The sequence below is a fragment of a genome, unplaced genomic scaffold, assembly GCF_019419815.1.
Source record: "Pyrus x bretschneideri cultivar Hongxiangsu unplaced genomic scaffold, Pyrus_bretschneideri_v1 Contig44, whole genome shotgun sequence".
In the NCBI taxonomy this organism is placed as follows: Eukaryota; Viridiplantae; Streptophyta; class Magnoliopsida; order Rosales; family Rosaceae; genus Pyrus; species Pyrus x bretschneideri.
This window is the reverse complement of record NW_025999768.1, coordinates 3,864,231-3,890,714: the sequence shown is the minus strand read 5'-3', so window position 1 is coordinate 3,890,714 and position 26,484 is coordinate 3,864,231. Positions and strand designations below refer to the sequence as shown.

Here is a 26,484-nt window from a genome sequence, read left to right as displayed (position 1 = left end):
TATAAGGATGAAATAAAAGGTAAAGTGAATAGTACTATGATTGACTTTTTAGTGTAAAAATGTGATTTTTCGTTAAAGTGAATAATACCAAGAGTTTTTCATTAAAGTTCCCAATATAAAATTGTACTGATTTGTTTTCGATAGTCTAGCTTATTAATTAGTTTGGATTTTTAAACTACTTTTATCTTTCATTTTTCTAAACTACTAAGTAGCTCATATATTTGGACCCAACAGGATCCTCTTCGGGTTCTTTTGATGAGGATTTTGGGGATTCGTTCATTGTACATTATGCGGTCAATTTTTATCAAATACTGTTTATATTTAATTTTAAGTAAAAATATTTAAATAATTTTTTATCCCACGATATACGATGAACGGACATGATTAATGGATCATCAGAATCACCACAATGAGGATCTAGCGAGGATCCGAATTCTATTTGGACCATCTCTTTGTACTTTTAAACTTGTCAAATAATATAAGTACATAGTTTGAATACAAATATTCATTTCAAAGGTAAAAAAATTAAGCAGCAACATAACTACCGAGGTGATTTATTGGTTGAGGACAAATTCTATGTTCGTATTACGTTTTGAATTTGATTTCTAACGCAAGTGAATTACATGATAGTGATTAGGATAAACAAAAATGCATCTATAAGTCTTTACAATCCAAAAATAATAAACTGCCGTGATGATGGAGCGATCTGATGCCCTTTTTGAGGAAAAAAAGAATAAAAAGAAAAAGAGCGGCAACATAACGTCCAAAACTGTTGCTTTCCGGTAATGTTGAACTGGTTTTACCGTCCAAGCCCCCATTTCAGAGGTCAAAGTCCAATAAGGAAGGAAAACTGGTCAAAATTGGAAACGCAAAAACCCGAACTTTCGAAGTTACCCTCGCTTTCATGGACCCTCGTATATAAACCGGGACCTTCGCAAAATTCCCAATTTTATTCTGTCCTCTCCCGAAATCAATTTTTTCATTCTTTTTCTCGTAGAATTTTCTCACGTTCGAAGAAAACACTGGTATGTTGATAGTTGTTGTATTTATTTACCGAAGTTCCCAAAAAATTTCGATTTATCGATTCGATTATTTCAGATTCGATGGTTTTTATTCAATTTGAGGGTTTGTTCGAATTTTAGTTGAATACTGATGATCGAGTATCCCTTTTCCTGATCCATCGATTTGTGGGGTTTTTTTTTTTAAATATTTACTTTAAATTGTTGGTTTTTGGGATTTAGGTACTGGTAAAGCAAATGTCTTTGATGGGATTTAAAATTTGGATTTTAGTTCGATCTCAAACTGTATATATTCTTTTTTTTTTTTTTTTTATTTATTTGTATTGTTGGAAAATTGTTGAACTTTAATGGAATTATTCATGAGCTAAAAAAATCATGATCATATTGTTTTTGTTGATTAATTTGAACCAATTGTTTTTTGGATTGATGGGTTGTTGGTAAATTGAATGAGATTTTGAAATTTCTAATTTTTGGGTTTGATTGCAGAGAGACATTGAAGATAATCGAAGATGTTAGAACAGTTACTGATATTTACTAGAGGAGGATTAATTCTCTGGACATGCAAAGAGCTTGGAAATGCTCTTAAGGGATCTCCAATCGACACCTTGATCCGATCGTGTCTTTTGGAGGAACGGTCTGGTTTAGCTTCTTTCGATTACAATGCCCCTGGGGCTGCTTACACGCTCAAATGGACGTTCCACAATGAGCTCGGTCTTGTGTTTGTCGCTGTTTATCAGAAGATCCTCCATCTGTTGTATGTGGATGAACTGCTTTCGATGGTGAAACATGAGTTTTCAGAGATTTATGATCCAAAAAGGACAGTGTATGCTGACTTTGATGAAACTTTTCGACAACTGAAGAAGGAGGCTGAGGCTAGGGCTGAGGAATTGAAGAAGTCGAAGCAGGTGGGTAAGCCTGTGAACAACAAGAAGCAAGGGCAGGTGCAGAAGGGGGGACTTGGAGGAGACAAGAAAAAGACTGAAGGTGGTTTGGCAAGTGACGGTGGGGATGGTGATAATATGAAAGGCCGTAAATTGGAGAATGGGATCTCCAACGGTAATCACGTGGATTTCAAAGAATCTAATGGTACTGCTAACGGAAAAGAAAATACTAGTTCCAATCTTGGGGCTTTTGATGTAAATAAGCTTCAGAAACTTAGATCTAAGGCTGGGAAGAAGACAGAGAAAACAGCTACTGTTGATAGCAAGAGCTCCAAGGCTGAGCCAAAAAAAAAGATAACAAAGAAGAATAGAGTTTGGGATGATAAACCTCCTGAGTCGAAACTGGATTTTACGGATCCTATGGGTGAGAACGGAGACAACAATATTGAGGTCGTGGCAGCAGATCACGGTGAAAGTATGATGGACAAAGAAGAGGATTTCAGTAGTGAAGGTGAGGAGGAAGAGGAAGAGGATGTTGGGAAGGAAAGCAAACCTGATAAGCAAAAGAAGGGGTGGTTTTCATCCATGTTCCAGAGGTAAATGTTTTGGAAACCTATGATGTTCGTTATGTTAAAATGACTATTTGAGTTGGTGAAAATAACTGCTATTGAAATGGAGCAACACTTCAAGTTTCTCTTTTTCTCGATAAATCTGAAATGGCTTATGTTTCCTTGTATTGTCAAGCCAGTTTCGTCAGACTGTTAGGTTGTTGCATAATTTTTATGCCTCTTTCGCTTGTTTGTATTCAGTATTGCTGGCAAGGCGAACTTGGAGAGGTCTGACCTGGAACCAGCTTTGAAAGCTCTCAAGGATAGGCTCATGACCAAGAACGTGGTATGCTCTTATACTATTTTTTTTTTTCCCATATTAAGCTGAAGTTCGTTTTATCAGTAACTTCCAAGTTTTTTAATTGATGGTACAAATATAATCCTTTTCAATATTTGTCACCTGATGCTACACTACTTTTGATCTTATTGAGCCATCTAATATGATTTTGTGCTGTTGCATTACTAGGCCGAGGAGATAGCTGAGAAGCTTTGTGAATCAGTGGCAGCTAGTCTTGAGGGTAAAAAGCTGGCTTCTTTCACAAGAATATCTTCTACTGTGCAGGTTTGTCAATTTAATTCTCTTCATTCCTCCAATATCCTGTCTGCCCGTTTGGCCTCTATTTATTATTTTTGTCAGGCTATAAGACTAATATTAGGCATGTATAACTTACTATAGACTGCAATGGAAGATGCTCTTGTTCGTATTTTAACTCCCAGGCGCTCTATTGATATACTGAGGGATGTGCATGCTGCCAAGGAACAAAGGAAGCCGTATGTCGTCGTTTTTGTTGGCGTCAATGGAGTTGGGAAATCTACCAATTTGGCTAAGGTTGAGCTGAATTCTTTTCTTTGTAGTATGTACATTAAGGCATGCCTTTACTGAGTGGTTTTATTAATCAATTGCACCTTGCAGGTTGCTTATTGGCTTCAGCAGCATAACGTCAGTGTCATGATGGCTGCCTGCGATACATTTCGATCAGGAGCTGTTGAGCAGCTGCGTACTCATGCACGCAGACTCCAGGTATGATATTATAGGATTCACATTCACTTAGGAATGGCTGCCGGTTCATTGGATAAAAATAATTAATTTTCTGTCTGGACCTAACAAATAACTTGTAACCAACCTTCCATTTCAGATCCCTATTTTTGAGAAGGGATACGAAAAAGATCCTGCAGTTGTGGCTAAGGAAGCAATCCAGGAGGCCACACACAATGGTTCTGATGTGGTTCTTGTTGATACGGCTGGTCGTATGCAGGTACTGTGTTTCTAGTTCTATAGCGTGTCATGTTGTTTTGCTGTGTTTTGTGATTTTTTGTTTGTTTTTAGTAATTTATAAATAATTTTTCTTGTATGCCTTTCAGGATAATGAGCCATTGATGAGGGCACTGTCCAAGCTTGTCAATCTTAACAACCCAGATCTTGTCTTGTTCGTTGGAGAGGCACTGGTTGGGAATGATGCTGTTGATCAGCTTTCGAAGTTTAATCAGGTTTGAACTCCGTATTCATCTTCTCGGTTTTTTTTTTCTAGTATTGTCCAATTTATGTTTGTTTCTGTATCATTATTTGCTTACTGGCTGGTTTCTGATTCCACTGTCCCTGTTCCTGCAGAAATTAGCGGACCTCTCAACTTCGCAAAACCCGAGACTGATAGACGGGATATTGCTTACTAAGTTCGACACTATTGATGATAAGGTAAACAAGCATTTCTAAACTGCAAGTACTTACGAATATTATTGCAATTTTGGCATGTTTCGATTTTTTTAATGATACGTCAACTGAATTTATGTGTTATGGTTTAGGTTGGGGCTGCGCTGTCCATGGTTTACATATCTGGAGCTCCGGTCATGTTTGTCGGGTGTGGCCAGTCGTACACTGACCTCAAGAAGCTGAATGTGAAATCGATCGTGAAGACGCTCCTGAAATGAGAGACATCGAGCTGCGCAACTTCATGATTCAAAGCATGCTGCCAGTTTATGTTATGAACTCTGTGTCCTGCTGTTTGCTGCTGTACCTTTAATTTGTATTGTCTCTGTTTGATCGACCCTAATATCACTGTGGTGGTGTTGAAAACTTTGGAGGTGAATCAGTCCTTTCGGCTGTAATTTAATATCAGATTTATTAGATGCTGTTCTGTTCAAGTTGCTCTCTTCTCTCCCCCTCTCTAGAAAAATGCCCCAAATTATTCATCCAAAGTTAAAATTCTATGGTCTTCGGAGTATTGAATGCTGCGGATTTTTCAACCGCTAGATTTTTTATTTTTGTCATTCAATGTTTCTGGGAGTATAAAACTTGTCCTGTGTTCGGGCGAGAGAGACTTTTAAGTTTCTAAGTACCGAGGAACTTTAGTCCATTTCCAATGGAATGTCAAACTCTAACTGTCAAACTACAATTGAACTGTTGTGGCAATCTAAAGTTATATGTTAAATTTTGTGTTCTTCCGATCAAATTGTCAACTATTATATTCTTATTTAATGTAGATTTTTAAGCGATTGTATTTATTATAAAAATTGTTGAAATAAAATAAATTTGACGTTGAGGGCTTCAAATCCAATCAACAAATAACACTTCGGTTCGTAACATCCCCACCTAGAATTTAACATATCCTTAGAATATGCTCTTGTCCAAGTTGCTCCTCCTTTTATCCCCTTCTCCCTAAGAATGCCCCAAATTCTTCATGCAAAATTAAAATTCTATGGTGTTTGGGAGTATTGAATACTCCGGATTTTTCAACCGTAAAAACTTTAATTTTTATTATTCAACTTTTTTGGCAGTATAAAACTTATCCTATGTTCAAAAGAGAGGTTTTCAAGTTTCTACATACCGTGAAACTGTAGACTCGTTAATGTTACGCTACAAGAACACCGCCAAATAAACTACTCAAGCAATACAAATTTACTCCTCAAATGGTTATTTTGTTTGTAATTTCAACGTAAAACAGGAGATATCAATTTAACATTTGGAGAAAAATTTAAGTGTACTGGAACACGACCTAGTATATTAAGTGTCATAATACAATTGATTATCAAATTTTCTTTTTAAGTTTCTAACTAATCATATTATTATACTTAATGTAACAAGTTGTGTTCCCAGCACAGTGAAAATATCTCCTAAATTTGGTGGCTTTTTCAGGCTCCTCCACCAATCAAGAGGGGTTTGCAAGTTTTTGGGCATTGTCCTTAGATGCCCAGATGACAATGTGCACCCCACTCTCATTGCAGCTTTTGTTTTTGTTAAAAATGGTGATGGCATGGTGATGAAGTGGCTAGCTAGGGCAGGGCGTGTAGGTTTCATCCAACCAGGCCATTCGTGACGGTGGTTGGCTCCGAGTGTTACTTTTGATCTTAGTGTCACGAAATGGCTCAAGAGAAAAAGAGAATATGTATGACATTATTGGTAGTTGCCAACATTAGTATTTGTATTTGAGTATGTGAAGCTTGTGCGTTAATTTAACTTTTTAACCAAATGATTGTGTACCGAGTGGCACACTAGTTCGGTTAAGTTCTTTTATGTGCCTTGAGTGAATGAGGACTTAAAATTCAGTGTAACTTCGTGTATGCTTGCCTAAAAAGTAAATGAAATTGAAATAGAAACTAAAACAATAAATAAAATGTAATCATTTCATGATGAAGTCAAGATTCCAAACGTTCACAAAATAAAATGTTGGCTAGTCTTACCTTAATTTTCAAAACTTCAAGGTGAGGCGAATGTGAAAATAAATAGATTGAACGATGATTTAACTACGACTGGGTGAGGATCGATAGCGTGGTACTGATCTTTCCCTATTTTAATTTATTTATTTTATTTGAGTAACCACTATTAAATTCAAAGATCATTAAAATTATGTTTTAAATCGTTGATTACAAATGTTTAAATATGAATTATAATATATTCTCCACAGAAAAATATATTTTGAAAAACATGAATATAATAGTTTGTTGTTATGGCATGAGAAATAAAATAAAAAAAAAAAGTATAAAAAAAAGAAAAAAAAATTGAAGAGGGACAATCGGTATGATGATAGCGACTAATTTGAGGTTCAGTTGCTACCTTGGCAGCAACAGTGCCACTTTACAATCGGTAGTGAAATATCGATCGTATCATTTTCTATTTTCTTTTTCCATTGAATTCTTTTTTTTTCTTCCTACCTTACTTTATTTAGATTCAAATACCTTTAGATTTATATTTATATCCTTGTTTTCGATTTTTTGACATGGATTATAAGAAAATGCATTTTTGTAGAACATGAAAATGATAGTTTGGTGCTAAAGTCGTTGATGAATGAAAGAGCTTCCGTCTTTATGGCACCCTCTAGAAAGGGTGAGTCATAAGGGAAAAAAAAGACAAAAAAAAAAAAAAAAAAACATACAATAGTGGTTTATAAATGTCCCACCTTCGGCAACAATGTTTCATCCGGCTAACCATGGTTGACCTCTGAGATTAAAACTAAACTTTACCCCTATTGATAGCGGCCTATAAATGCCCACCCCTGGCACGAATGCTTCGTGCAGGCAACACTCCACTCGTGGGATTAAAACAAACCCCTACCCCCTACAATGCCCTTCCCTTGGCACCAATGGTTTGTTTAGGCAACAATGGTTGATTCGTGCGATTAAAATTGAACCTTACCCCACATTGATAGTGGCTTATATATGCTCCACCCCCGGCACCAATGCTTTGTGTAGGCAACAATGGTTGACCCGTGTGTCGAGCCCGTCTTGTTTTTCATGTCGTATTTTTGGAACGTCGAGCCACCTCAGTTCCCGAGCGAATCCTGTCTCGTTTTGTGTGCCTCGTTTTCCATGCCTGGAGCCCTCTCTACAATTATACAAAACCCTGACTAACTCTTCAATCAACCCCACTGCTTTTTAGCACAAACCCAATTGCTCTTCAACAAAACTCTCTTGTTAGCTTTTCAGCTACAATCTCAAAGCCTTCCTTCGAAGCAAACACTGTTTACAATCCCTGAGATACCAAACTTTTTACAGCTCAGCTTACATTACCCATTAATCAATTTGTGTATTAATTTGCTTGTTAATTGAATTTTACCAATTATAATTAATATTAGGCATACAATGACCCTGGCTATAGGCATACAAAATCATAGATTCATTTACCTTGTAAAACAAGTAATAAGAGAGGCCCTTCGTATATATATGGATATAATTTGAGTTTTGTGCCTAATTAATGACACAAAATCATAATTAAAAGGGTATTGAATTTTTTTTTTTTACTTGACTAGTCCTTTAATTTTCTTAATTATTTCGAAAAAGATATTCAAAATTTGAATACAAAATGATGGGTACAAATTTTGAGTAACCGGTTCAACCTACGTCTGCTTGATTTTAATCTAAAGTTGAAAAGTTATACCACTCATCATAAATACATAATCTGCAGTTTTATGATCAAAATCGAATGTAATCACACTTATTCGGAAGGTAAAAAGCCGTTTCAGATTTTTCCTCTAAAAATTGATTTCATATTTACAACCCAAGATTGCAAACCAAAAGCCCCCAACACCAAACTTTAACGCCTATATATATACAAGAACCACTGTATCAGAAACCCTAAAACTTGAAAAATCATATAGCACAGAGGCAATAATGGCGTCCTCAAGAGAGATTTGTTTTGCAGTTTTGTCCTTTGTCTTCGTGTTATTTGCTTTCTCCGAAGCCAAGGACATTCTGGTTGGAGATAAGAACATTTCTTGGAACGTTGATTCTGTCAAGCCCTTGACTCAGTGGGCTGAGAATAGACGATTCAGAATCGGTTATGTTCTCAGTAAGTTTCTCACCTTTAAATCGCCATCAACCTTCTGTTCATATCTACTTAAAACGAAGATGCCAAGTCAATCGCTTACTTTTATGCTCTTAAAGCTTTCTTACTCAATAACATATGATTGACTTGGAATAGCCTTCGTCGATTGAATAGTGATCATTTTTGAGTAATTCTTGGTTCTTGAGAGATATATTTACCCTTTTATTTATTTCTTAGATCACATTGAGAGGGGATTGTATTCCGATTGTACACTATAATCTGCCATTTTCCTTCGCTTTTGTGTAATGATATTAAAAACTTAACACAAAATAGTTATCAAACGTTTATAAGTGCGATATTTTTATTTTGGTGCATGCATGCAGAATGGAAAAAGGAGGAAGGGAGGGACTCCGTGGTACAAGTGACAAAGGAAGCCTATGAGACCTGCGACACATCGAAGCCAATCAAAGCAGATGTGGAGGAGATCACGCTGGACAGGTCAGGACCATTCTACTTCATCAGTGGTGTTAAGGAGCACTGTGACAAAGGCTTGAAGCTCACGGTGGTGGTTCTGACGGAAAAACATAAATATGGTTCGTACTCTCCGCTGCCTGCTCCGGCTGCACCGCCGTCCAGTAATGCTGCTGCCCCTGGTTTCAGTTTGAGTGCTGGGTTTATTGCGGTTGTGGCGGCAGTGGGGATGGCTTTGATTTGAGTGTGAAAGTTAGAGATGTTGAGTTTGATTAGCGAAAAGTATTTCGTAATTTGAAGTTATGAATATGTATGTTCTAGATAACATTTTTATTTATATATCATATTTTGTTATATTCACTTATGGATTGATGAACTTTTCTTTGGTAGTTCAGATTTAGGGTTCGTTTGGGAAAATTAAGAGACATATATTGAATTCAATCTTTTAGTAAAAATGTAATTTAATTTTGAAAAACCATTTGTATTGCTTCTTCCAATTCTTATCACACTCATCTAAACTTATGTGGAAGATCTAACTACACACTTTAAAAGTACTTTTAAAATGGTTAAATCTCATTTGATAAAAATATATTTGGTACCCATTTTTAGAAAAAATGAAAGTAAATTTTGGAAAAACACTTGGAAGTGCTTCCTACAAAAAGCACTGAAGCACCAATTATGTGCTTATTGCATGAAATGCTTTTGAAACCTAATAACATTCTCTTATGAAAATTCTATTCACTATCCCATTTTTATCTTGCACACATCCTCATAAAATTTTGTCCATTGATCTTCAATTAATTCGATCCGACGATCAAAAAATGAAAGAATTGTGTAAGAAGTAAAAATAGGTATCTGAAAAACACTACTCTTCTCTAAAAGCGTTTTTAGTTGTTTTAAAATTATTTATTTAAAAACACTTACAAACACGCCAATAAAAACATTTTTAGCAGAAAGGGTTTTCCCACACAAACAATTCATTCCGGAAACGACATCGTTTACCCGGAGCAGCGGAATTATTTTGCTGGCAGACTTGCATTGGAGGAACCATTTTATCACAAACACAACACGAAAACACGTGGTCGTCGAAACACTCTTCTTCCTCTGCCGCTATCTTTGCCGCGAAAGCAGTCTGCTTTCACGGATGAATTGCAGCAGCTCTCGTACCTTCTCCCATGGCGCCGTAGCTTCGTTTCGAGGCAAAGGAATGGACTTTGTCTCTCCCAAATTCGTGACCTTTGGCGCCTCCTTCCCTGCAAAATCAGAATTCCTGAATTCCTACATCCACCCGGCTCTCACTTCCCTCGATTCTTTCCGATTTCAGGTACTAATCCCATTCGTTTTCACAATTAATCAATTGGGGTTTCTGTAAATTTAGCATTTTCAATTGGGGTTCTGTAAATTTAGCATTTTGATTTCAATTTATTTAATTTTAGCAGCAGGGTGGCAATGTACTCCAGGTTTCAGTGAAGTCGAGAAGTTCGAAATCGTATGCATTGGTGGTGAGGAGTGATCATCGCTATCCCCAGAACTCCGACTTTCTGAAGCACTATTCGAAGAAGGAGAAGAAGCCGTATCCGGTGCCCATTGTGGAGCTGAGGCGGGCAGCAAGGGAGAGGCTGAAGAGCAACAAGGGCAAGCCTAGAACGCCGGTTCCACCTCCCAAAAATGGCTTGCTTGTCAAGACCCTTGTGCCCGTTGCATATGATGTGTACGATGCGAGAATTACATTGATCAACAATTTGAAGAGGCTTTTGAAGGTGGTTCCTGTGCAGGCTTGCAGGTTAGCTCTTGGAGCTTTCTTGATTTGGGTTTTATGGATTTTTTTTTTTTTAGATTTAGAAGCTTTTTTTAATTGGGATTAATGGTGTTTTTTTTACCATAGGATCTTTTCCGAATTGGGTTTAATGGAGTTTTGTAGCTTTAGGAGCTTTTTCGATTGGGTTTATTGGATTTTTGTAGCTTTAGAAGCTTTTTTGAATAGGGTTTAATGTAGTTTTGTAGCTTTAGGAGCTTTTTTGAATTTGTTTTAGTGGAGTTTTGTAGCTTTAGGAGCTCTTTCAAATTGTTTTAATGGTGTTTTGTAACTTTAGGAGCTTTTTTGAATTGCGTTTAATGGAGTTTTTAAGATTTAGGACTTTTTCAAACTTGTTTAGGAAGGAAAGGAACAAGCATCAATGGAGGGAAGTTTTGCTCATTAAATTTTTGAACTTGTGCAGGTTCTGTAATGAAATTCACGTGGGGCCTGTTGGGCATCCATTCAAATCATGCAAAGGTGCAAATGCTAACATTCGTAAGGGTGTTCATGAGTGGATACCAAATGTGACCGTTGATGACATATTCTTACCGGTTGAAGCTTTCCACCTCTACGATCGGCTTGGAAGACGCATTCCTCATGAGGAGAGATTCTCAACTCCTAGACTTCCAGCATTAGTTGAGCTCTGCATCCAGGCTGGGGTTGATATCCCGGAATATCCCACTAAAAGGAGAAGAAAGCCAATCATCCGAATTTCAAAGAGTGAATTTGTTGATGCAGATGAAAGTGAGCTACCAGACCTGGACAATGAAGGACCCAGGAGACCAGTTTTGACTGAAATACTAGATTCGGAGGTAATAGCTCCTTCTGATGAAGAAGAGACAACTTTGCTTGCTGAGGAAACACTACGAGCATGGGAGCAGATGAGGAGAGGAGCCAAGAGGCTGATGAAGATGTATCTGGTGAGGGTTTGCGGGTATTGCCCAGAGGTGCATGTAGGTCCTAGCGGGCACAAGGCTCAGAACTGTGGGGCCTTCAAACACCAACAACGAAATGGGCAGCATGGCTGGCAGGCAGCTGTGCTCAATGACTTGATACCACCAAGATATGTGTGGCATGTTCCAGATGTGAATGGACCGCCATTGGAGCGGGAGCTCAGGAACTTCTATGGGCAAGCCCCAGCGGTTGTCGAAATGTGCATTCAGGCGGGTGCTGCTGTGCCAGAAGAATACAGACCAACCATGAGGTTGGATGTCGGGATTCCCTCCACTATTAAAGAAGCTGAAATGGTAGTTTGATGAGTTGAGTTAATCTTTGTCCCCCTCTTATTTTCAGTAAAATGTAAATTGAATGTAGAATATCGGAACAGGGAAAGCTTCTTGCAGATGATTAGTTTGTACATCTTACTTTGCTTTTTCATCCCAAAAGGATGATTTAAAAGGAAGAGTACTTCAGTCACCTTTCTTCTTTTACCTGAGGACAAATCTGACAATATGTAACAATTTACTATCTCAACATGTCGTCCGACCCAAAAGCTTTTATTGAAGCTTCAAAGTTCTTATATACATCAGTTGAGGAAATGGAATGGTTTAATAGGATACCGATTTTGATCTCTTTGTATGGGATTGAATAAGTTCTGTTTTCCGAAAGTTGTGTACTCTGTGTGAAGGGAGAAGAACAACGAAATTTTCAGGGATGAGAGTCAGCCTCCATCTCAAGTATTGAAAGCGATTAGAACCATCAGGTCCAAGAATCAGTTCGGTGCATTTGAAGCATTCCTTTGTCAAATTTTCAGGAATGCAGCATTGTTTCTGGTTTGATTGTCTGTTCACCTTTACAGTTTTTCTGTGGCTTGGTTCTCTTGGGATGCTGCATACAGCAGCACTGCAGTGTTTTACTCTATACTTGTCGGGTTTTCTATAGCCTCCCAGCTCTGCTTTTTAAGGTCAATTTTCTGGTTTTCTCGTACGGCTGCTGTGTTCCTCTATCCATCAATGCTGCTATGCAGTTTATTGTTCCGTCTTTTGGGATCTTAGTTCATTGTATTGCTTTGCTTTGGTCCCTTGTGCATGGTATGGTGCAATTGTACCGACAGCGCGAAGGGATAGTGCTGCAAGTGCAATCACTCCCTTTCTTGAGCTATCCTAAGTTCAGGGAAGACAGCTATGGATCGTAAGGTGAGGATATTTGGAATGAAAATTTTGACACATATAGCAATTTTCGCGTCGTTGGACGGGTCAATTAGTTGACCCTTAAAAAGTGATTAGTGGTAATTAAAACCAAAGACACAGAACAATCCTATTACTGCTGCTTGAAAAACGGTTGGACACCCTAACTTGTTACACATGTATGCATTCTATTTCTTTCAGATCCCCAGTTTATTCTGTCTACAAGCATACATAACCACCTCAGCACGCAGACAGACAGTTGAACAAAAACAAAGAGAGACAGAGAAACCCCGGGACAGCAGAGTCTTTGTTCAAACGAGGGAAACGAAAGCTAGAGGACACTCGAAGCCATGGCACATCAAATGAAGGGTCATTCTCCAGCACAGCATTCATCGGAGATACTCCATCAGTCTAAGAACGCCCCCTTCTGCCCGATGAAAATGGCGATCGGAGGCTTTGCCGTTGTTGTCACCATCGGTTACTTCACCTTGTACAGCAAGAAGAAGCCGGAGGCAACTGCGTTGGACGTTGCCAAAGTTGTGTCCGGAACCGCCCATCATGACAACACTCACCCCCGCAAATAGATCACCAGTTCTCAGTTCCATAACTGTCAACTCCTATTTGCTTTCATTCTCTTTTTTCTTACAACAAAAAGATTTATATTTTCCTGCCTTATATACATTTATTTCATAGAGATTAGATGTGAAAATGGAGTGTTGACTAACGACTATTGACTACCTGACGGACTCCCCTCCTGTCTCATATATATTTATTTGTGGATGGCTTTTCTTTTTCATTTTTTTGAAAGGAAAAGTCTTTGTTGTGATGCTTTATGTGACTAGCTAAGAACAAATAAGATGTTGCAGGTTTCAAGCCTTCAACGTCAATGTTCTTCTTGTAACTGTGTATTCATGTGCATGAGAAAATAAAAAATGTGTAGAATGACCTGACACATAGCATATCTCGAGATTCATGGTTATTAAATTTTTAGTTAAGGATTTAATGACTAAGAATTCAACGGTTATGAATTTTAATCATTAATTTGTTCAAAACACGCTATAACCAACATTGATAGTGCTTATTGAGAAAAATTGGTACCATTATTCAGTCTGAATGACTCAACCACATGGCCTTGTGGTTGAGACACATAAAGTGTGGCCTGTCTCGAGTAGGTGGGGCCAAAATACAAGAATGGGGTTGGGTCAAATGTTTTTATTTAGATTCAAACAGTCATTATGTCTGGTCATCTGAATCCAAGAATTCTCTCAATATGAAATTTCTTATAAACACATGAATCATGTATTTTAGTCATGCCCAATCCTATGCAGATTATCAAAGTTCTCGTAATCAGCAACCCTAGTCTAAAATGGATTTTGGGAGTCGGATTAGATCGGAAAGGAGGAGAGATTTTTCAGCTTGTTGGAATATGAAACGGAACACCATATGTTATTATACAATTGGAGAAATTTTTTTTCTAATTGTATAGTAACATGTGATTTCCTGTATTTCGGACAAAATGAAAAATCTCTCCGCAATGATAATATAATCAGATATGCCTTGAATTTCTGAGTCCACGTGACTCACGTGCTTCCCAAACTATAACCCCTAATCCCCGTACAATCACCGAGAGACTCAGCTCTCGGAAAATCCTTTCTTTGAGCCTCCATGGAAGTCGCTTTTCAACCTTCCCCTGCTCTTCTCTGTAATTACCCTCTTTCTCTCTCTGGTTTTTTTTTGGTTTTTCTGAAGAAAGTTAAAAACTTGAGCTAACATGTATGGTTACTTCCACGTATCAGGTCACAGACAATCGAGGCTTCCCTCAACGTCTTCTTTTTCGCCGGTAATTCTTTCATTTCTGAATTTATCCCATTTTTTCTAGCTGTTTTTCTTTGATTCCCATTCCTTTTTTTTATTGGAAAAGATAAATTTGTAATCTTTGATTATGTTGGGAAGTTAGTATATGGACGATTTGACGATTTCATCCTGTTTGTTTTGATGGGAAAATATAAATTTTTATTCTTTAATTATGTTCGGAAATCTGTAGTTTGATGATTAAGTGCCTTTCAATCCGAATTTCGTAGGAAGAAAATGGTGCTCAAGAGTGCAGCTATGGAACTAGCTGAAAATTTTGTGATCTCAAAACTAGCTTGCTTGTTGTGATTGATCGTTGGATTCGACATTTAGGTGGTTGTAGGCAAATGACGGTGAATCACTGAATGTGCGTCAATCTTGGCTGTGTATATAATGTGCATTTTAAAATTATCGTTGTTGAACAGGCCAGTTCAGCAGGCTAGGCTTTCCTTCATCACAACTGTTGTAAACCATTTGGTGTATTGATGCAGAATAAAGCCTTTCACTTTGTTTAATTTAATCCCGTAGCGTAATATTGCCAGTCATTTCTGTTGTAACTGCTATGACATTCTTCTTTGTAATGCAGCTGTTCACTTATAAGGGACTCTCTATTGGGTGCTCTCCTCAAAGATGGCCCATTTCGGGAAATTTAAGTCATTGTAAGTTAGGCTATCTTGGTATAATATGTCATGCGTGATTGGGTGCTGTCTTATAAGCAATGTACCTTTATGCGTAATTGAACTATATGGACTATAATATCTCATGCCTCTTTTGTTTTCCTTACTCAGCGGCTCATCATAGAGTGTTTTGCATTCGAAGGCAGAACGGTGGATTGTCGTGGTGTGACTTTGATGCAAAAGAGAAGTTTGGAAAATCATGTTATGATATTAGATTGCATAAACAGCATACGTTGAGCAGGTATACAGTTGTACGATCTGCTGCTGGTGCCGACTATCCATTTCCAGGTTTCTCTAACTAGCATTTTTCTGTTATAACCCCCTTCTTTAGCAGCATTACAAATCTAACTGGCTTACGCATTGTTTTTTCTCTAAAGTGCAGAACTAAACATGGTCTCAAAACTGAGGGGGATCGGCTTTTTTGCCGTTACTGCTTTCAATGCCATTTATCTCTTTGTGCTGATGCTGATACTCCATCCTCTTGTTCTGTTGTTGGATCGGTACAAAAGAAAAGCTCATATTTTTATTGCCAAGGTTTGGGCCACTGCTACTGTTACACCATTTGTTAGGATCAAGTATGAGGGACTGGAGAATTTACCTTCTCTGGATACTCCTGCTGTGTATGTTTCCAACCACCAGAGCTTTTTAGACATCTATGTTCTTTTCACAATTGGGCGACCCTTTAAGTTTATCAGCAAGACTAGCATATTTCTCTATCCCGTTATTGGGTGGGCCATGTTTCTGATGGGTGTAATTCCTTTAAAGCGCATGGACAGCAAAAGCCAATTGGTACTCCCTTTCCTTTGTGGTCATCTATACAAATATGGTCATTATCTAAACTATCGTTTTAAAGTTCTCTTTGCTTTTGCCTGTAGGAATGCCTTAAGCGTTGCATAGAGCTTATTAAGAAGGGGGCTTCTGTCTTTTTCTTTCCTGAGGGGACACGCAGCAAAGATGGAACATTAGGTGCTTTCAAGGTGAGGTCTTTTGGGATTCCTTGTTCTTTTGGATGATTATTTAGTTGTGAGAAAGTTTTTTAATTGGAACCTGTAATCGTTGCTCCATCTGTATAATTTATTCCTACGACCTCTTCCTCCCTTCTCTAAATATATATTGGGATTTTCTGATATACAGTTTCTTGTTCTTGTTGACATGCAGAGAGGTGCCTTTAGTGTTGCAGCGAAAACCAAGGTACCAGTAGTGCCCATTACCCTTATAGGAACTGGAAAAATCATGCCTCCAGGAAGGGAGGATATCTTGAATACTGGAGCTGTTAAAGTCATTATTCATAAACCTATAGAAGGAAATGATACAGAAGTACTGTGTAGTGAAACTAGAAACGTAATCGCTGGTGCACTTGATCGTCAAGGTTGATCTATCAACAGCCATTTGTTCTGTTTGGTTTCTATGGTTCGATACTTGGTCCTTTTTGTGGGATTGTAGAAATAGTCTGAAAGGTATGAATAATTTGTGGAATTACCCCTTTGCTTATTATATATACTCATGGCAAAGCTTATAAGATCCATCTCAGACTATATTTAAGTTTGATTGTCGCCTGTTTAGACTTGGCTCTAGTACAGATGTAATTCTCTTTTGGGAGACAGCATCCTAGAAATTTTAGCGTACCATGTGGATGGTTTCGTCTAGTTTTGGAGTCCAATTAGGTTCTGGTTTACATTGAAAGAATGGTTTAATGATCTTGCACTTGATGCTGTTCGGGCTTTGCTTCAGTCTAAATATTAAAAACATGCTTGGTCTCTTGTACAGATTTGAACTAACGAAAATTCTATTATTCTCCGGTGCAACATAGTAGAAAATCCATTGAACTTAACATGTTTTTGGTACTTGTGTGTTTCTGTTTCATTGTTAGGATGTGGATAGCTGATGATACAGGACAATAAAACTGCATCTGAATCTGAAGCGATCGAGCATGGAACGTCTCTTTGCCTGAGGCTGTCTGTCCCATACTTACAAACTTGCAAACGCCACGGCTTTCAGTAAACATCTGCATCCCAACAGCCACAAAGAAGCGAACGGTTGGCCGGACCCCGGTTCTTAGGAGTTTTTGAGCAGTGTAGGCTTCAACTGTTTATTTTCTTTGGAGGGAAATATCCTCCCACGTTGATAATCTGAATGCCAATCCCATTGAGCTCGATGTTATATTATGTTCTTATATTTATATTGTACATCTTTGAATTTGGATAGGTGTCGTGGATGCTGCTAAGAATATAATTGCAAAGAAAAATATTTTGTCTTTCACTTTCACATGATCATTTTTTTACAATTATTTTTGTCAAACTGATCATTCCACTTAATGAGACCAAAATGATTTAAAGTGTTTACAGTAACTATTTTTATTGATTGTCATTGTCAGTGAGGCCGGATCCTCTTTGTGAGGATCTTGAGAATTCGTGAATTGTGTCGGTTCATCGTACATCGTAGGATCATAAATCATTTTAAATATTTTTATTTAAAAATAAATATAAACAATACTTGACAAAAATTGACTGCACAGTGTACGATGAATGGACATAATTCAATAATCTTCAGGATCCTTACCAAAAGGATCTGGAGAGGATTCTGTTGGATTGTCACTGGTTAAGATAAGGAGTTAATATAAGGGAATTGTTATTAACACTCTTAAAATCTCATTTAGCACTTCAAACTTTTTATAATTAAAAAGAAAAATACACTAATGAGGAGTGTAAAATGAAATTTTTAGAGTACTAATAACAATTTCCTACACCGTTTGGCTAAAAAGTTTTTGAGATTAAAATTTATTAAATTCTAAATAAAAAAGTTTTTGAGATTAAAATCTATTAAATTCTAAAAAAAAATGAAAAAATAAGGGATAATGGGGTTTTGCTAGTTGAGCTGCTGTCAGTGCTCAGTAACAGCATTGACTTTCTTTCTTCGTTTTCTTCCTTTTCAATTCCGGTAAAGTACTCTCTCTCTCTCTCTCTCTCTCTCTCTCCTCTTCGTGACATCGTTCTCCTTCCGTTGTGCTCGACACCCAGTTGTTACATATACCCGTAGTCTCTCTGCCCGTCGCTGGCGGCAAGCAACGGAATAAGAATTTGACTCCTCCTGGTTTTACTGTGAGTTGCTTCTCTCTCTCTCTCTCTCTCTCCCCAATCTTATATGCTTTGATAATTTCTGCACAGATGATCAATTATACTACATGGGTTCTTCTTCTTCCATTAATCGAGGGAAATTTCTGTCAAAATATGAAATTATTGTAATTTAATTGCATGTCTTAAGGGAAATTTCAGTTCTTTTTCCACTGTGCTTAATCAAGTTTGTTGCTTTTGTTTTGGTTTAATTTTTTTTGAGGGGTTTCTTTATTAATTGGTTTCTGATGGATTTCTTAATTAATTTGGCCAGCGTCAGGAAACAGTGGTTTTTGGAAATCTATGGTTGTCTTGGATTTTCCCTGAATTGGAAGAACTTGGCTTTACATGATTGAGAATTCCTTAGAGATCCGGCTGTTGGATAATCTGAACTGAAAACTGTTTAAGACTCACAAAACAAAGGAAAGCAGATTAGAGAATGATGAAAATTTTCTATCCGAATCGCAGAATTGATTATCGAGAATCTGAACTGAAAACTGTTTTGACTGCTTAGTTTATGCACTGTTGACTATTATAGGGATCTGAGTTATATAACTAGCATTTTTTGGTTACATCGTAGCGATAAAACTTTCGGTTTACTGTAAACCAGATTCTTATCTTTTTAGCATTATTAGGTTAATGAAATTGGTTGAGCACTTGGTGGGAAAGTGTTATTCGAAGTTAGAATTATTATAGATTCGTACTTCCCATCTGGTTGGTGTTGATAATGCCAATCCTGTCAGATGCGAGATAGCTCAGCCACATGGACCTGAACATGATGACTTTGATGCTCATCGCTTTGCATTTAATTTGGATATTATTTTTGTTATGCAGGTGGAATTGATGTGTTTGATATGGTAAAATGTTGGATTGTGGTTACAACAAGTCACAGTACTTGGGAGGCCAGAGAGACAAGTTTGTTAGGTATAAAATGTGACTTTTCTTTGTCGAAGTTTGCAATTTTTTTTCAGGGCATCGACGCCAAATATGAAGATCTGATTCTAGTTATGGACAATGATCTGTTACACTTCCGTATGACTAGTTGAGACATCATATCTGCCAAAGTTTTAGGAAGTGTGTAGTCTTGAAATCCAATAAGTAGATAGCAAGTTGCCTAAATAAAAAATATTTTAGAAAAATTGTTTCAAGTAGATTGTTTTTGTTTATAAGTATTTCTATATATTAATTTTGATTCATGTTTCATTATGTATGAATGAATGAAGATAATATTATAGTTCCTGGTCAGTATCTCATGCTTCCTTTTTGATGATGAAAAGCTGAACGTTGATGTTGAAACTAGATTTGGGTCATCTGGTAAAATGGCATTGAATGTTGTGCTTATCGGCAATTTTTTATTGATTTTCTAGGTTAGATGACCTGGACTCTAGATTATCATCACCTTCTGATTCAGGAGGTAGAAGTTGTGGGTTTAATATTGAACTAACAAGGACTGCTCCTGCGAGGGATACATCTTTTAAAAGAGGAATGAAAAAGGGGTCTGAAGGACTTAAGTCAATTGGCCGATCACTTGGATTTGGGATCTCTCGTGCAGTATTCCCTGAAGATCTTAAGGGGTCAGACAAGAAGATATATGATCCTCAGGACAAATTTCTTCTGCTGTGGAATAAATTTTTTGTCATCTCATGTATTCTGGCTGTATCTGTGGACCCTCTGTTTTTCTATCTTCCAGTCATCAATAGTTCATCAACATGTCTTGGCATAGATCGAAGGTTGGCTATCATAGCGACCACATTGCGGATGATTGTTGATGCTTTCTATCTTATTCACATGGCTCTCCAGTTCAGGACAGCTTACATTGCTCCATCTTCTCGGGTTTTTGGAAGAGGTGAACTGGTGATTGATCCAGCACGAATAGCCAAGCGATACTTACGAAGTTATTTCATCATTGATTTTCTTTCAGTGCTACCCCTACCACAGGTAAGAGTGTGTTTCCCTAAATTATTCCACGTGGCTATACCTCTTTCTTATAGTTTTGCTCTTATTTTGTTTTGCCCTTTGGTTTCTACGTATCGTTAATTATTGGCATATTTCATTTATTTAGAAGAAGATCTGAAAAATACGCTGAAACGAAACTGGTAACTGTAAGCCTATATTTTCTTCTATGCAAAACTAAAAGGCTGTAATTGGTGCAGATTGTTGTTTGGAGGTTTCTTCAGAGGTCCAAAAGTTCAGATGTGCTTGCTACAAAACAGGCTTTGCTTTTCATAGTTTTATTTCAGTATATTCCCAGACTTCTTCGAGTCCATCCTTTGACTTCAGAACTGAAAAGAACAGCTGGCGTCTTTGCTGAAACTGCTTGGGAAGGCGCTGCATACTACTTGCTATTATATATGCTCGCTAGTCATGTGAGTACCTATTTTGTTCCTACTCTTGACTACTTTTTTTACCTTGTTTTCTTGCTTTATGTTATTCAACCTTTTTTTTTTTCTTTGCGTATGAATATTTGATTATTTCCCTCTGAAGGTTATTAATCGTCATACATTAACATGGAAATCATACTTTTCTTTGGGGGCAATTATTATCTTTGCAGATAGTTGGGGCATTTTGGTATTTGTTAGCCTTAGAACGCAATGACACATGTTGGCAGAAGGCTTGTACTGAAATTGGAAAATCATGTGATAAAAAAATCTTGTACTGCGGGAACCAATACATTGCAACTCAGTCCAATGTTACCGAAACCATCTTATCAAAATGCACGGCAGATGACCAGAATACGTTCTTTGATTTTGGAATCTACAATTCGGCTTTATCATCTGGGGTTGTTTCATCCAATAAGTTCATCGTCAAATACTGTTACTGTTTGTGGTGGGGACTACAGAATTTAAGGTACTGAAGTCATTTGAAATAACCAATGTTCTTGATCCTAGTCATAAAGTTCAATATGTTTTATGTGGTGGTTTTACGTAATGTTAGAAAACCAAAAAATAGTCACTGCCATGCTTGTTCCTCCGTCCATTGCACCTCTTGGGGGCTTTAAAGTTTTAGCTTTTAACAGCATTTTCTTTGGCTTCTTTATACAGTACGCTTGGCCAGGGTCTTGCAACCAGCACCTATCCTGGAGAAGTTATATTTTCCATAGCACTGGCTATATTTGGACTGATCCTCTTTGCACTTTTGATAGGAAACATGCAGGTAAACTTGGGAGCAACAGTTGATGCTTATAATATAGCATGAAAAGCAGAATCGTATCTGATATTGCTAATATTCTGGTGTTATGGTATTGTTACAGACCTATCTTCAATCTCTTACCATTCGACTTGAGGAGATGAGGGTCAAAAGACGTGATTCAGAGCAGTGGATGCATCACCGCTTGCTCCCACAAGACCTTAGGGAACGCGTCAGGCGATATGATCAATATAAGTGGTTGGAAACACGTGGCGTGGACGAGCAGAGTTTAGTTCAGAGTCTACCAAAGGATCTCAGGAGAGATATCAAGCGGCACCTATGTTTGGCATTAGTGAGGAGGGTACGATTAGTAATTCTTTCGTTCTTTGTGTATATTTCTAGTGGTAATTGCTTTCATACTTGTTGGTTGGTCCTCCCACCATGAATCATTCAATAAATTTCACTTTGCTGGTCATCGCAGGTTCCACTGTTTGAGAATATGGAGGAGAGGTTGCTTGATGCCATTTGTGAGAGACTGAAACCAAGTTTATGCACAGAGAGTACTTACATAGTTCGGGAAGGAGATCCCGTTGACGAGATGCTTTTCATCATACGTGGTCGCCTTGAGAGCGTAACAACTGATGGTGGTAGGAGTGGGTTTTTTAACCGCAGTTTACTGAAGGAAGGCGATTTCTGTGGTGAGGAGCTTCTAACTTGGGCACTGGATCCCAAATCTGGTGCTAACCTCCCATCATCTACTCGGACGGTAAAGGCTGTAACAGAGGTTGAGGCTTTTGCCCTTGTAGCCGAAGAGTTGAAATTTGTTGCCAGTCAGTTTAGGCGCCTTCACAGTAGACAGGTTCAGCACACCTTCCGTTTCTACTCACAACAGTGGCGGACCTGGGCTGCTTGCTTTATCCAAGCAGCGTGGCGCCGCTATTCCAAGAGGAAAATCTTGGAGCTTCATCGTAAGGAAGAGGAAGCAGAAGCAGAAGCCTTGGGAGGTGCCCGCAGCAATGCTGGCGGTTCGTATAGTATCGGTGCCACATTTTTAGCTTCTAGGTTTGCTGCAAACGCACTTCGTGGTGTTCACCGGAACAGGAATTTGAAGAGTGCTCGAGAATTAGTCAAATTACAAAAGCCTCCGGAGCCCGATTTTAGCGCTGAAGGCGCAGATTAATTTGTGATGTATTATATGACTGGTCCAAGGTTGTTATAAACCATGTAATATACACAATTCCAGGATGGAACTTGATGAAATGTTAAAATTGTATGATATTGTTTTCCATTGACGGATGGTTGGAAAGTTATGCGTCGCCTTTTATCTTTTGCCACGGAACGATTTTCGCGTTCACAGTTTGTTCTACTTTTAATCACAGAAGAGATGTTAAGCTATATTGTTTCCAAAGGTGGTGTTTGACAAGAAAACAGAATAAAAAGAAGCAGTAGCAATGATACATACAGGAATTCCATTTTCATTCCTGCAATCAGCGATGAGCCATCGACGACGGCACGGAGATTGCTTACGATTTTCTCAAGTGTTATCGTATGGAACGGAAAGAAGACGATGGTAGAAGAACAAATAAACAAAAAGAGCAGCTTAAAAAATGACCTGTATAGAGAGGCTAGGAACAAGAATTTCTACGACTTTGATATTCAAAATCGAACCCAGTTGGTCGCTCCACGAGGACATCATCATCGTGGAAAAACAAAAGAATCGTTTCCTTCAGATTGGGACTACGAATCAGTCAATCTTCACTGACGAATAGATGAGCCTAGTAAACCAGAAGCATGCATAGAAACCGATTGTACCAGTCAGCACGAAGAAGGAATAAGAAGCAATCAGCATATACCCGAAATACAAGGCTCCAGAAACTGGCTTCTTAATGTCAAGCTTAGTGAAGAAGTAGAAGGCAGCGTAGAGGAAAAGGTAGAGCGCTGAGGAGCCCGAGGTCAAATACGACCTCCACCACCAAAGGTAGTCTTCACTGCACAACTGGAAGTAGCACAGAACAATTGTGATCTCGGCACATGTGATGATGAGGATAATGAAGACGATGAAAAGGAATCCAAATATGTAATAAAACTGATGCAACCATATCGATGTAAGGATGAAGAAGAGCTCGATAAAGACGGCCCCAAACGGGAGTATGCCTCCAATTAGGATAGAGAAGGCTGGATGCATGTACCATGCCTGTTCCGGGACTTGCCTAGGGATCTTGTTGGTTTTCACAGGATCCTCAATCGACGGCTTCCTAAAACCCACATATGCACCAACGAAGATAAGTGGAACTGAAATGCCAAACCATAAGAATACCAGCGCAAACATGGTTCCAAATGGAACTGCCCCAGAGGATTTCTCGCCCCAGATAAGAGCATTCAAGACGAAGAAAATGACAAAGAGAGTTGCAGGAAACATGAAAGCTGTTTTCAGAGTGATTTTCTTCCATTCTGTTCCCTTAAACATCTTGTATAGACGGGCTGCAGAGTATCCAGCAAAGAGGCCCATAAAGACCCAGAGGAGGAGCATGGCAGTCATCAGCCCACCTCGGTTTGAGGGGGAGAGGAACCCAAGGACTGCAAAGAGCATGGTGACGAGAATCATCCCAAAGAACTGCACACCCGTCCCAACATACACACACAGTAGATCTGAGTTTACTGGAGGTCTGAAGACATCCCCATGAACCAGTTTCCATCCTGTCTCTTCTTGGGCTTCTTCTTGGGTCTCTAGTTGGTTGTATTTGGAGATATCCCGGTAAAGTGTCCGCAACATTATCATAGCAACCATGCCGGAAAGGAAAAGAACAATCATCAAAGAATTAACAATTGAGAACCAGTGGATTTGATCATCAGCCATCAGAAGATATGTGTCCCACCGGGATGCCCACTTCACATCACTCTCCTACAAGGTTAAACAAAAGCCAATCTGAAACCCAACTCAAAACGGCAAACAAAGAAGTCATTTATTGGGAAATGGCAAGGGCACCAACCTGGAACTCAACATCATATGTGAATATAATTTCCTTTTTATCTTCAACCTCCTGAGGAGATTCAGAGCTGCTAACTGTTCGCTTCGCATGGGGATCACAGGTCGTTAAACGTGTCTTGTTAGTCCACTCGCCTTCATATTCATGCTTAACACTGCATTAACCAAAATTGTCCGCTATCATATAGGTATGAGCGTATGAACTCTCATTGGAGAGAAGAGATGGTACAAACTAATTAGCCTATGATAGAAAAGAATAACAAATAATACCTGAATGGTTTCACCTCAAATCCGACAATCCTGGCAGATTCTGTCATTGGATCCTTGTGATACTTGACTGTAAATGTTAAGTGATTGTTGATAAAATGCTTTTCATCCTTGTTCTGCAAATGTTTAAAGGAAAAAGGGAAATTCAGCACTCTTCTATAAGACGTCAGCAAAAGAATTAAGATCATGCAAAGAATGATAATTGGTCAAACAGCTACCCCAGCATATTGTCCTCTAAGACCAACATGAAATCCATGTTGATACACTAAGGCATTTTCCCGATCAAGCCGTGGTATAGGAACAACCAGAGGAAGATTATCCAGAATCCTGTAGTTTGACAAAATTTATCAGAACGTAACTCAATTGTTCATCACATCACATAGGAGCATATGATTCACATGCATGATATTCAGGATTCACGACTCACATGTTCACCCGATACTCATCATCTATCTTTTCCTTAAACTCCTTTGCAGTTTTTGCATTAAGAACTACACGACATACAACACTGCACATCTTTGGTTCTCTCATGTTGAACTGCAACAAAAAAAAAAAGATAAAATTATAGCTGCTCGATAACCAAAGCGAAGGACAACATAACCATAACAGTAATCTCTTAAAATCTACTTTACCTCGTAAGGAGAGTTTTCAATGCGATCACCACGAAGAACTTCCCCAAGATTTTCTGCACTGTCTACTATATGCTCCGGAGAACAGTATGGGAGGGAATAGTATGAGTAAGGAAGTTGAGTTTTTGTAGAGGTCAGTTTGTTCACCTTCACATTCAAGGTATTTCCCTGCACACACAAAGGTAAACAGTGTGAATACAACACCATTAGATAGCAAAACGCATGTATTAGTTGACATCAAACAATCTCAATCACGAAGCTCGTTCATTGACGAAGGAGACCTACTACACCTATTGTAGATGTCTTAAATGATTTCTTTCGAGGCCGTCTATACGTTACTAAATCCGTACCGTATTTTTTTTCTTCCTCAATTGCAATGTTTAGAAAATATTTCACTACCTCAAAGCTATTCAGGCACATCTTAGCATTTTCCTTTGCCCCGAAAATTAAATTTTTTTCTTAACATTTGAACGACAATACAAGCTCTAACACTAACCGAACGAAAGAGAACAAGAAATTTTGACAAATGTGCATGTAGATATTGCATTATTGCAGTCTGCATCTCACGCAATATAAGAAACCAACAGAGATTTACAAAAATATACAGAAATGCAGCAACTTGAACTTAGACTCAATGACTCGAGTCACAAGATCGTAAATTTATGAAATCTTTCGCCAAAAGATCCGTAATTGTAAACACCCAAATGCCGAATTGTATACGGATCTGTCTGTAACTAAGAACACGCAGCAAAAAATTGCCATGGCATACATTACATTCAATTATACACAGATGTTTAATCATATACAAATATACATACATACATACACACACACACACACACACACACATATATATATATATAGAGAGAGAGAGAGAGAGAGAGAGTTAAAGGTGCTGACCTGCTGAAAATCTTGAGGGGCGACACCCGGGAGGTAGAAGCAGCGAGCATGAAAGAAGAGCATAAGACACACAGAGATCCATAGCTGAAAAGCGAGAGGTCCTCTCGCCATGGCTTCTTCCCACAAGATCTAGATCCACTTCCTCTCTCTCTCTCTCTCTCTCTCTCTCTCTCTCTCTCTATGTCTCTGTGCAATTCAGAGACTCTGTGAGAGCGTTTGTAAGATTGTATCAAATGAATGTATCACTCAGTGGTTGGTTTCTTGTTTGCTTTAAAAACAC

General features: G+C 38.2%; 6 protein-coding genes across 7 annotated transcripts; 5 read left to right on the top strand and 1 right to left on the bottom strand.

Annotated features, from left to right (window-relative positions):
• The first annotated feature begins 829 nt into the window (after positions 1 to 829).
• LOC103955991 (signal recognition particle receptor subunit alpha homolog) lies at positions 830 to 4,647 on the top strand. The gene is made up of 10 exons (XM_009367915.3): positions 830 to 1,025; positions 1,506 to 2,496; positions 2,710 to 2,794; positions 2,975 to 3,070; positions 3,185 to 3,337; positions 3,422 to 3,529; positions 3,645 to 3,764; positions 3,871 to 3,996; positions 4,118 to 4,201; positions 4,309 to 4,647. The coding sequence occupies exons 2-10, from the start codon at positions 1,529 to 1,531 to the stop codon at positions 4,432 to 4,434; spliced, it is 1,866 nt and encodes a 621-aa protein (XP_009366190.1). The 5' UTR covers positions 830 to 1,025; positions 1,506 to 1,528; the 3' UTR covers positions 4,435 to 4,647.
• A 3,462-nt stretch (positions 4,648 to 8,109) lies between these two features.
• LOC103956073 (early nodulin-like protein 1) lies at positions 8,110 to 8,984 on the top strand. The gene is made up of 2 exons (XM_009368015.2): positions 8,110 to 8,287; positions 8,647 to 8,984. The coding sequence occupies exons 1-2, from the start codon at positions 8,110 to 8,112 to the stop codon at positions 8,976 to 8,978; spliced, it is 510 nt and encodes a 169-aa protein (XP_009366290.1). The 3' UTR covers positions 8,979 to 8,984.
• Positions 8,985 to 9,780: 796 nt separating this feature from the next.
• Positions 9,781 to 12,036, top strand: LOC103955990 (APO protein 2, chloroplastic). Its single transcript, XM_009367913.3, has 3 exons — positions 9,781 to 10,058; positions 10,171 to 10,517; positions 10,954 to 12,036. The coding sequence occupies exons 1-3, from the start codon at positions 9,879 to 9,881 to the stop codon at positions 11,786 to 11,788; spliced, it is 1,362 nt and encodes a 453-aa protein (XP_009366188.1). The 5' UTR covers positions 9,781 to 9,878; the 3' UTR covers positions 11,789 to 12,036.
• A 2,179-nt stretch (positions 12,037 to 14,215) lies between these two features.
• Positions 14,216 to 17,451, top strand: LOC103955987 (1-acyl-sn-glycerol-3-phosphate acyltransferase BAT2, chloroplastic-like). Its single transcript, XM_009367908.2, has 8 exons — positions 14,216 to 14,360; positions 14,455 to 14,498; positions 15,096 to 15,168; positions 15,298 to 15,474; positions 15,569 to 15,975; positions 16,062 to 16,163; positions 16,345 to 16,643; positions 17,057 to 17,451. The coding sequence occupies exons 1-7, from the start codon at positions 14,324 to 14,326 to the stop codon at positions 16,558 to 16,560; spliced, it is 1,056 nt and encodes a 351-aa protein (XP_009366183.1). The 5' UTR covers positions 14,216 to 14,323; the 3' UTR covers positions 16,561 to 16,643; positions 17,057 to 17,451.
• A 630-nt stretch (positions 17,452 to 18,081) lies between these two features.
• On the top strand, positions 18,082 to 22,714 carry LOC103955986 (probable cyclic nucleotide-gated ion channel 5). Of its 2 annotated transcripts, XM_009367905.3 has the most exons (8): positions 18,082 to 18,284; positions 19,131 to 19,220; positions 19,664 to 20,234; positions 20,450 to 20,662; positions 20,848 to 21,143; positions 21,338 to 21,449; positions 21,547 to 21,783; positions 21,904 to 22,714. In XM_009367905.3, exons 2-8 carry the CDS (start codon positions 19,159 to 19,161, stop codon positions 22,600 to 22,602), a joined length of 2,190 nt encoding a protein of 729 aa, XP_009366180.1. In that variant the 5' UTR covers positions 18,082 to 18,284; positions 19,131 to 19,158; the 3' UTR covers positions 22,603 to 22,714. The 2 variants fall into 2 exon arrangements, with proteins under 2 accessions (XP_009366180.1, XP_009366181.1); XM_009367906.3 differs by lacking the exon at positions 19,131 to 19,220.
• Positions 22,715 to 22,881: 167 nt separating this feature from the next.
• LOC103955985 (transmembrane 9 superfamily member 10) lies at positions 22,882 to 26,343 on the bottom strand. The gene is made up of 7 exons (XM_009367904.3): positions 26,205 to 26,343; positions 25,308 to 25,472; positions 25,103 to 25,212; positions 24,894 to 25,002; positions 24,679 to 24,791; positions 24,413 to 24,563; positions 22,882 to 24,324 (listed from the first exon to the last, which is right to left on the bottom strand). Exons 1-7 carry the CDS (start codon positions 26,313 to 26,315, stop codon positions 23,167 to 23,169), a joined length of 1,917 nt encoding a protein of 638 aa, XP_009366179.2. The 5' UTR covers positions 26,316 to 26,343; the 3' UTR covers positions 22,882 to 23,166.
• Positions 26,344 to 26,484: the final 141 nt, after the last annotated feature.

Coding starts and splice junctions, on each gene's coding strand:
- LOC103955991 (XM_009367915.3), top strand. CDS start 1,529: ATGTTAGAACAGTTACTGATATTTACTAGAGGAGGATTAATTCTCTGG. Junction 3,338..3,421: donor AATCTACCAATTTGGCTAAG/GTTGAGCTGAAT, acceptor TGCACCTTGCAG/GTTGCTTATTGGCTTCAGCA. Junction 3,997..4,117: donor AGCTTTCGAAGTTTAATCAG/GTTTGAACTCCG, acceptor CTGTTCCTGCAG/AAATTAGCGGACCTCTCAAC.
- LOC103956073 (XM_009368015.2), top strand. CDS start 8,110: ATGGCGTCCTCAAGAGAGATTTGTTTTGCAGTTTTGTCCTTTGTCTTC. Junction 8,288..8,646: donor CAGAATCGGTTATGTTCTCA/GTAAGTTTCTCA, acceptor GCATGCATGCAG/AATGGAAAAAGGAGGAAGGG.
- LOC103955990 (XM_009367913.3), top strand. CDS start 9,879: ATGAATTGCAGCAGCTCTCGTACCTTCTCCCATGGCGCCGTAGCTTCG. Junction 10,059..10,170: donor TCGATTCTTTCCGATTTCAG/GTACTAATCCCA, acceptor ATTTAATTTTAG/CAGCAGGGTGGCAATGTACT. Junction 10,518..10,953: donor GTTCCTGTGCAGGCTTGCAG/GTTAGCTCTTGG, acceptor GAACTTGTGCAG/GTTCTGTAATGAAATTCACG.
- LOC103955987 (XM_009367908.2), top strand. CDS start 14,324: ATGGAAGTCGCTTTTCAACCTTCCCCTGCTCTTCTCT. Junction 14,361..14,454: donor ACCTTCCCCTGCTCTTCTCT/GTAATTACCCTC, acceptor TCCACGTATCAG/GTCACAGACAATCGAGGCTT. Junction 15,976..16,061: donor TGGACAGCAAAAGCCAATTG/GTACTCCCTTTC, acceptor TTTTGCCTGTAG/GAATGCCTTAAGCGTTGCAT.
- LOC103955986 (XM_009367905.3), top strand. CDS start 19,159: ATGTTGGATTGTGGTTACAACAAGTCACAGTACTTGGGAGGCCAGAGA. Junction 21,450..21,546: donor TTTTGATAGGAAACATGCAG/GTAAACTTGGGA, acceptor GTATTGTTACAG/ACCTATCTTCAATCTCTTAC. Junction 21,784..21,903: donor GTTTGGCATTAGTGAGGAGG/GTACGATTAGTA, acceptor TGGTCATCGCAG/GTTCCACTGTTTGAGAATAT.
- LOC103955985 (XM_009367904.3), bottom strand. CDS start 26,315: ATGGCGAGAGGACCTCTCGCTTTTCAGCTATGGATCTCTGTGTGTCTT. Junction 25,473..26,204: donor CCCCTCAAGATTTTCAGCAG/GTCAGCACCTTT, acceptor TTGTGTGTGCAG/GGAAATACCTTGAATGTGAA. Junction 25,003..25,102: donor GATGAGTATCGGGTGAACAT/GTGAGTCGTGAA, acceptor GTCAAACTACAG/GATTCTGGATAATCTTCCTC.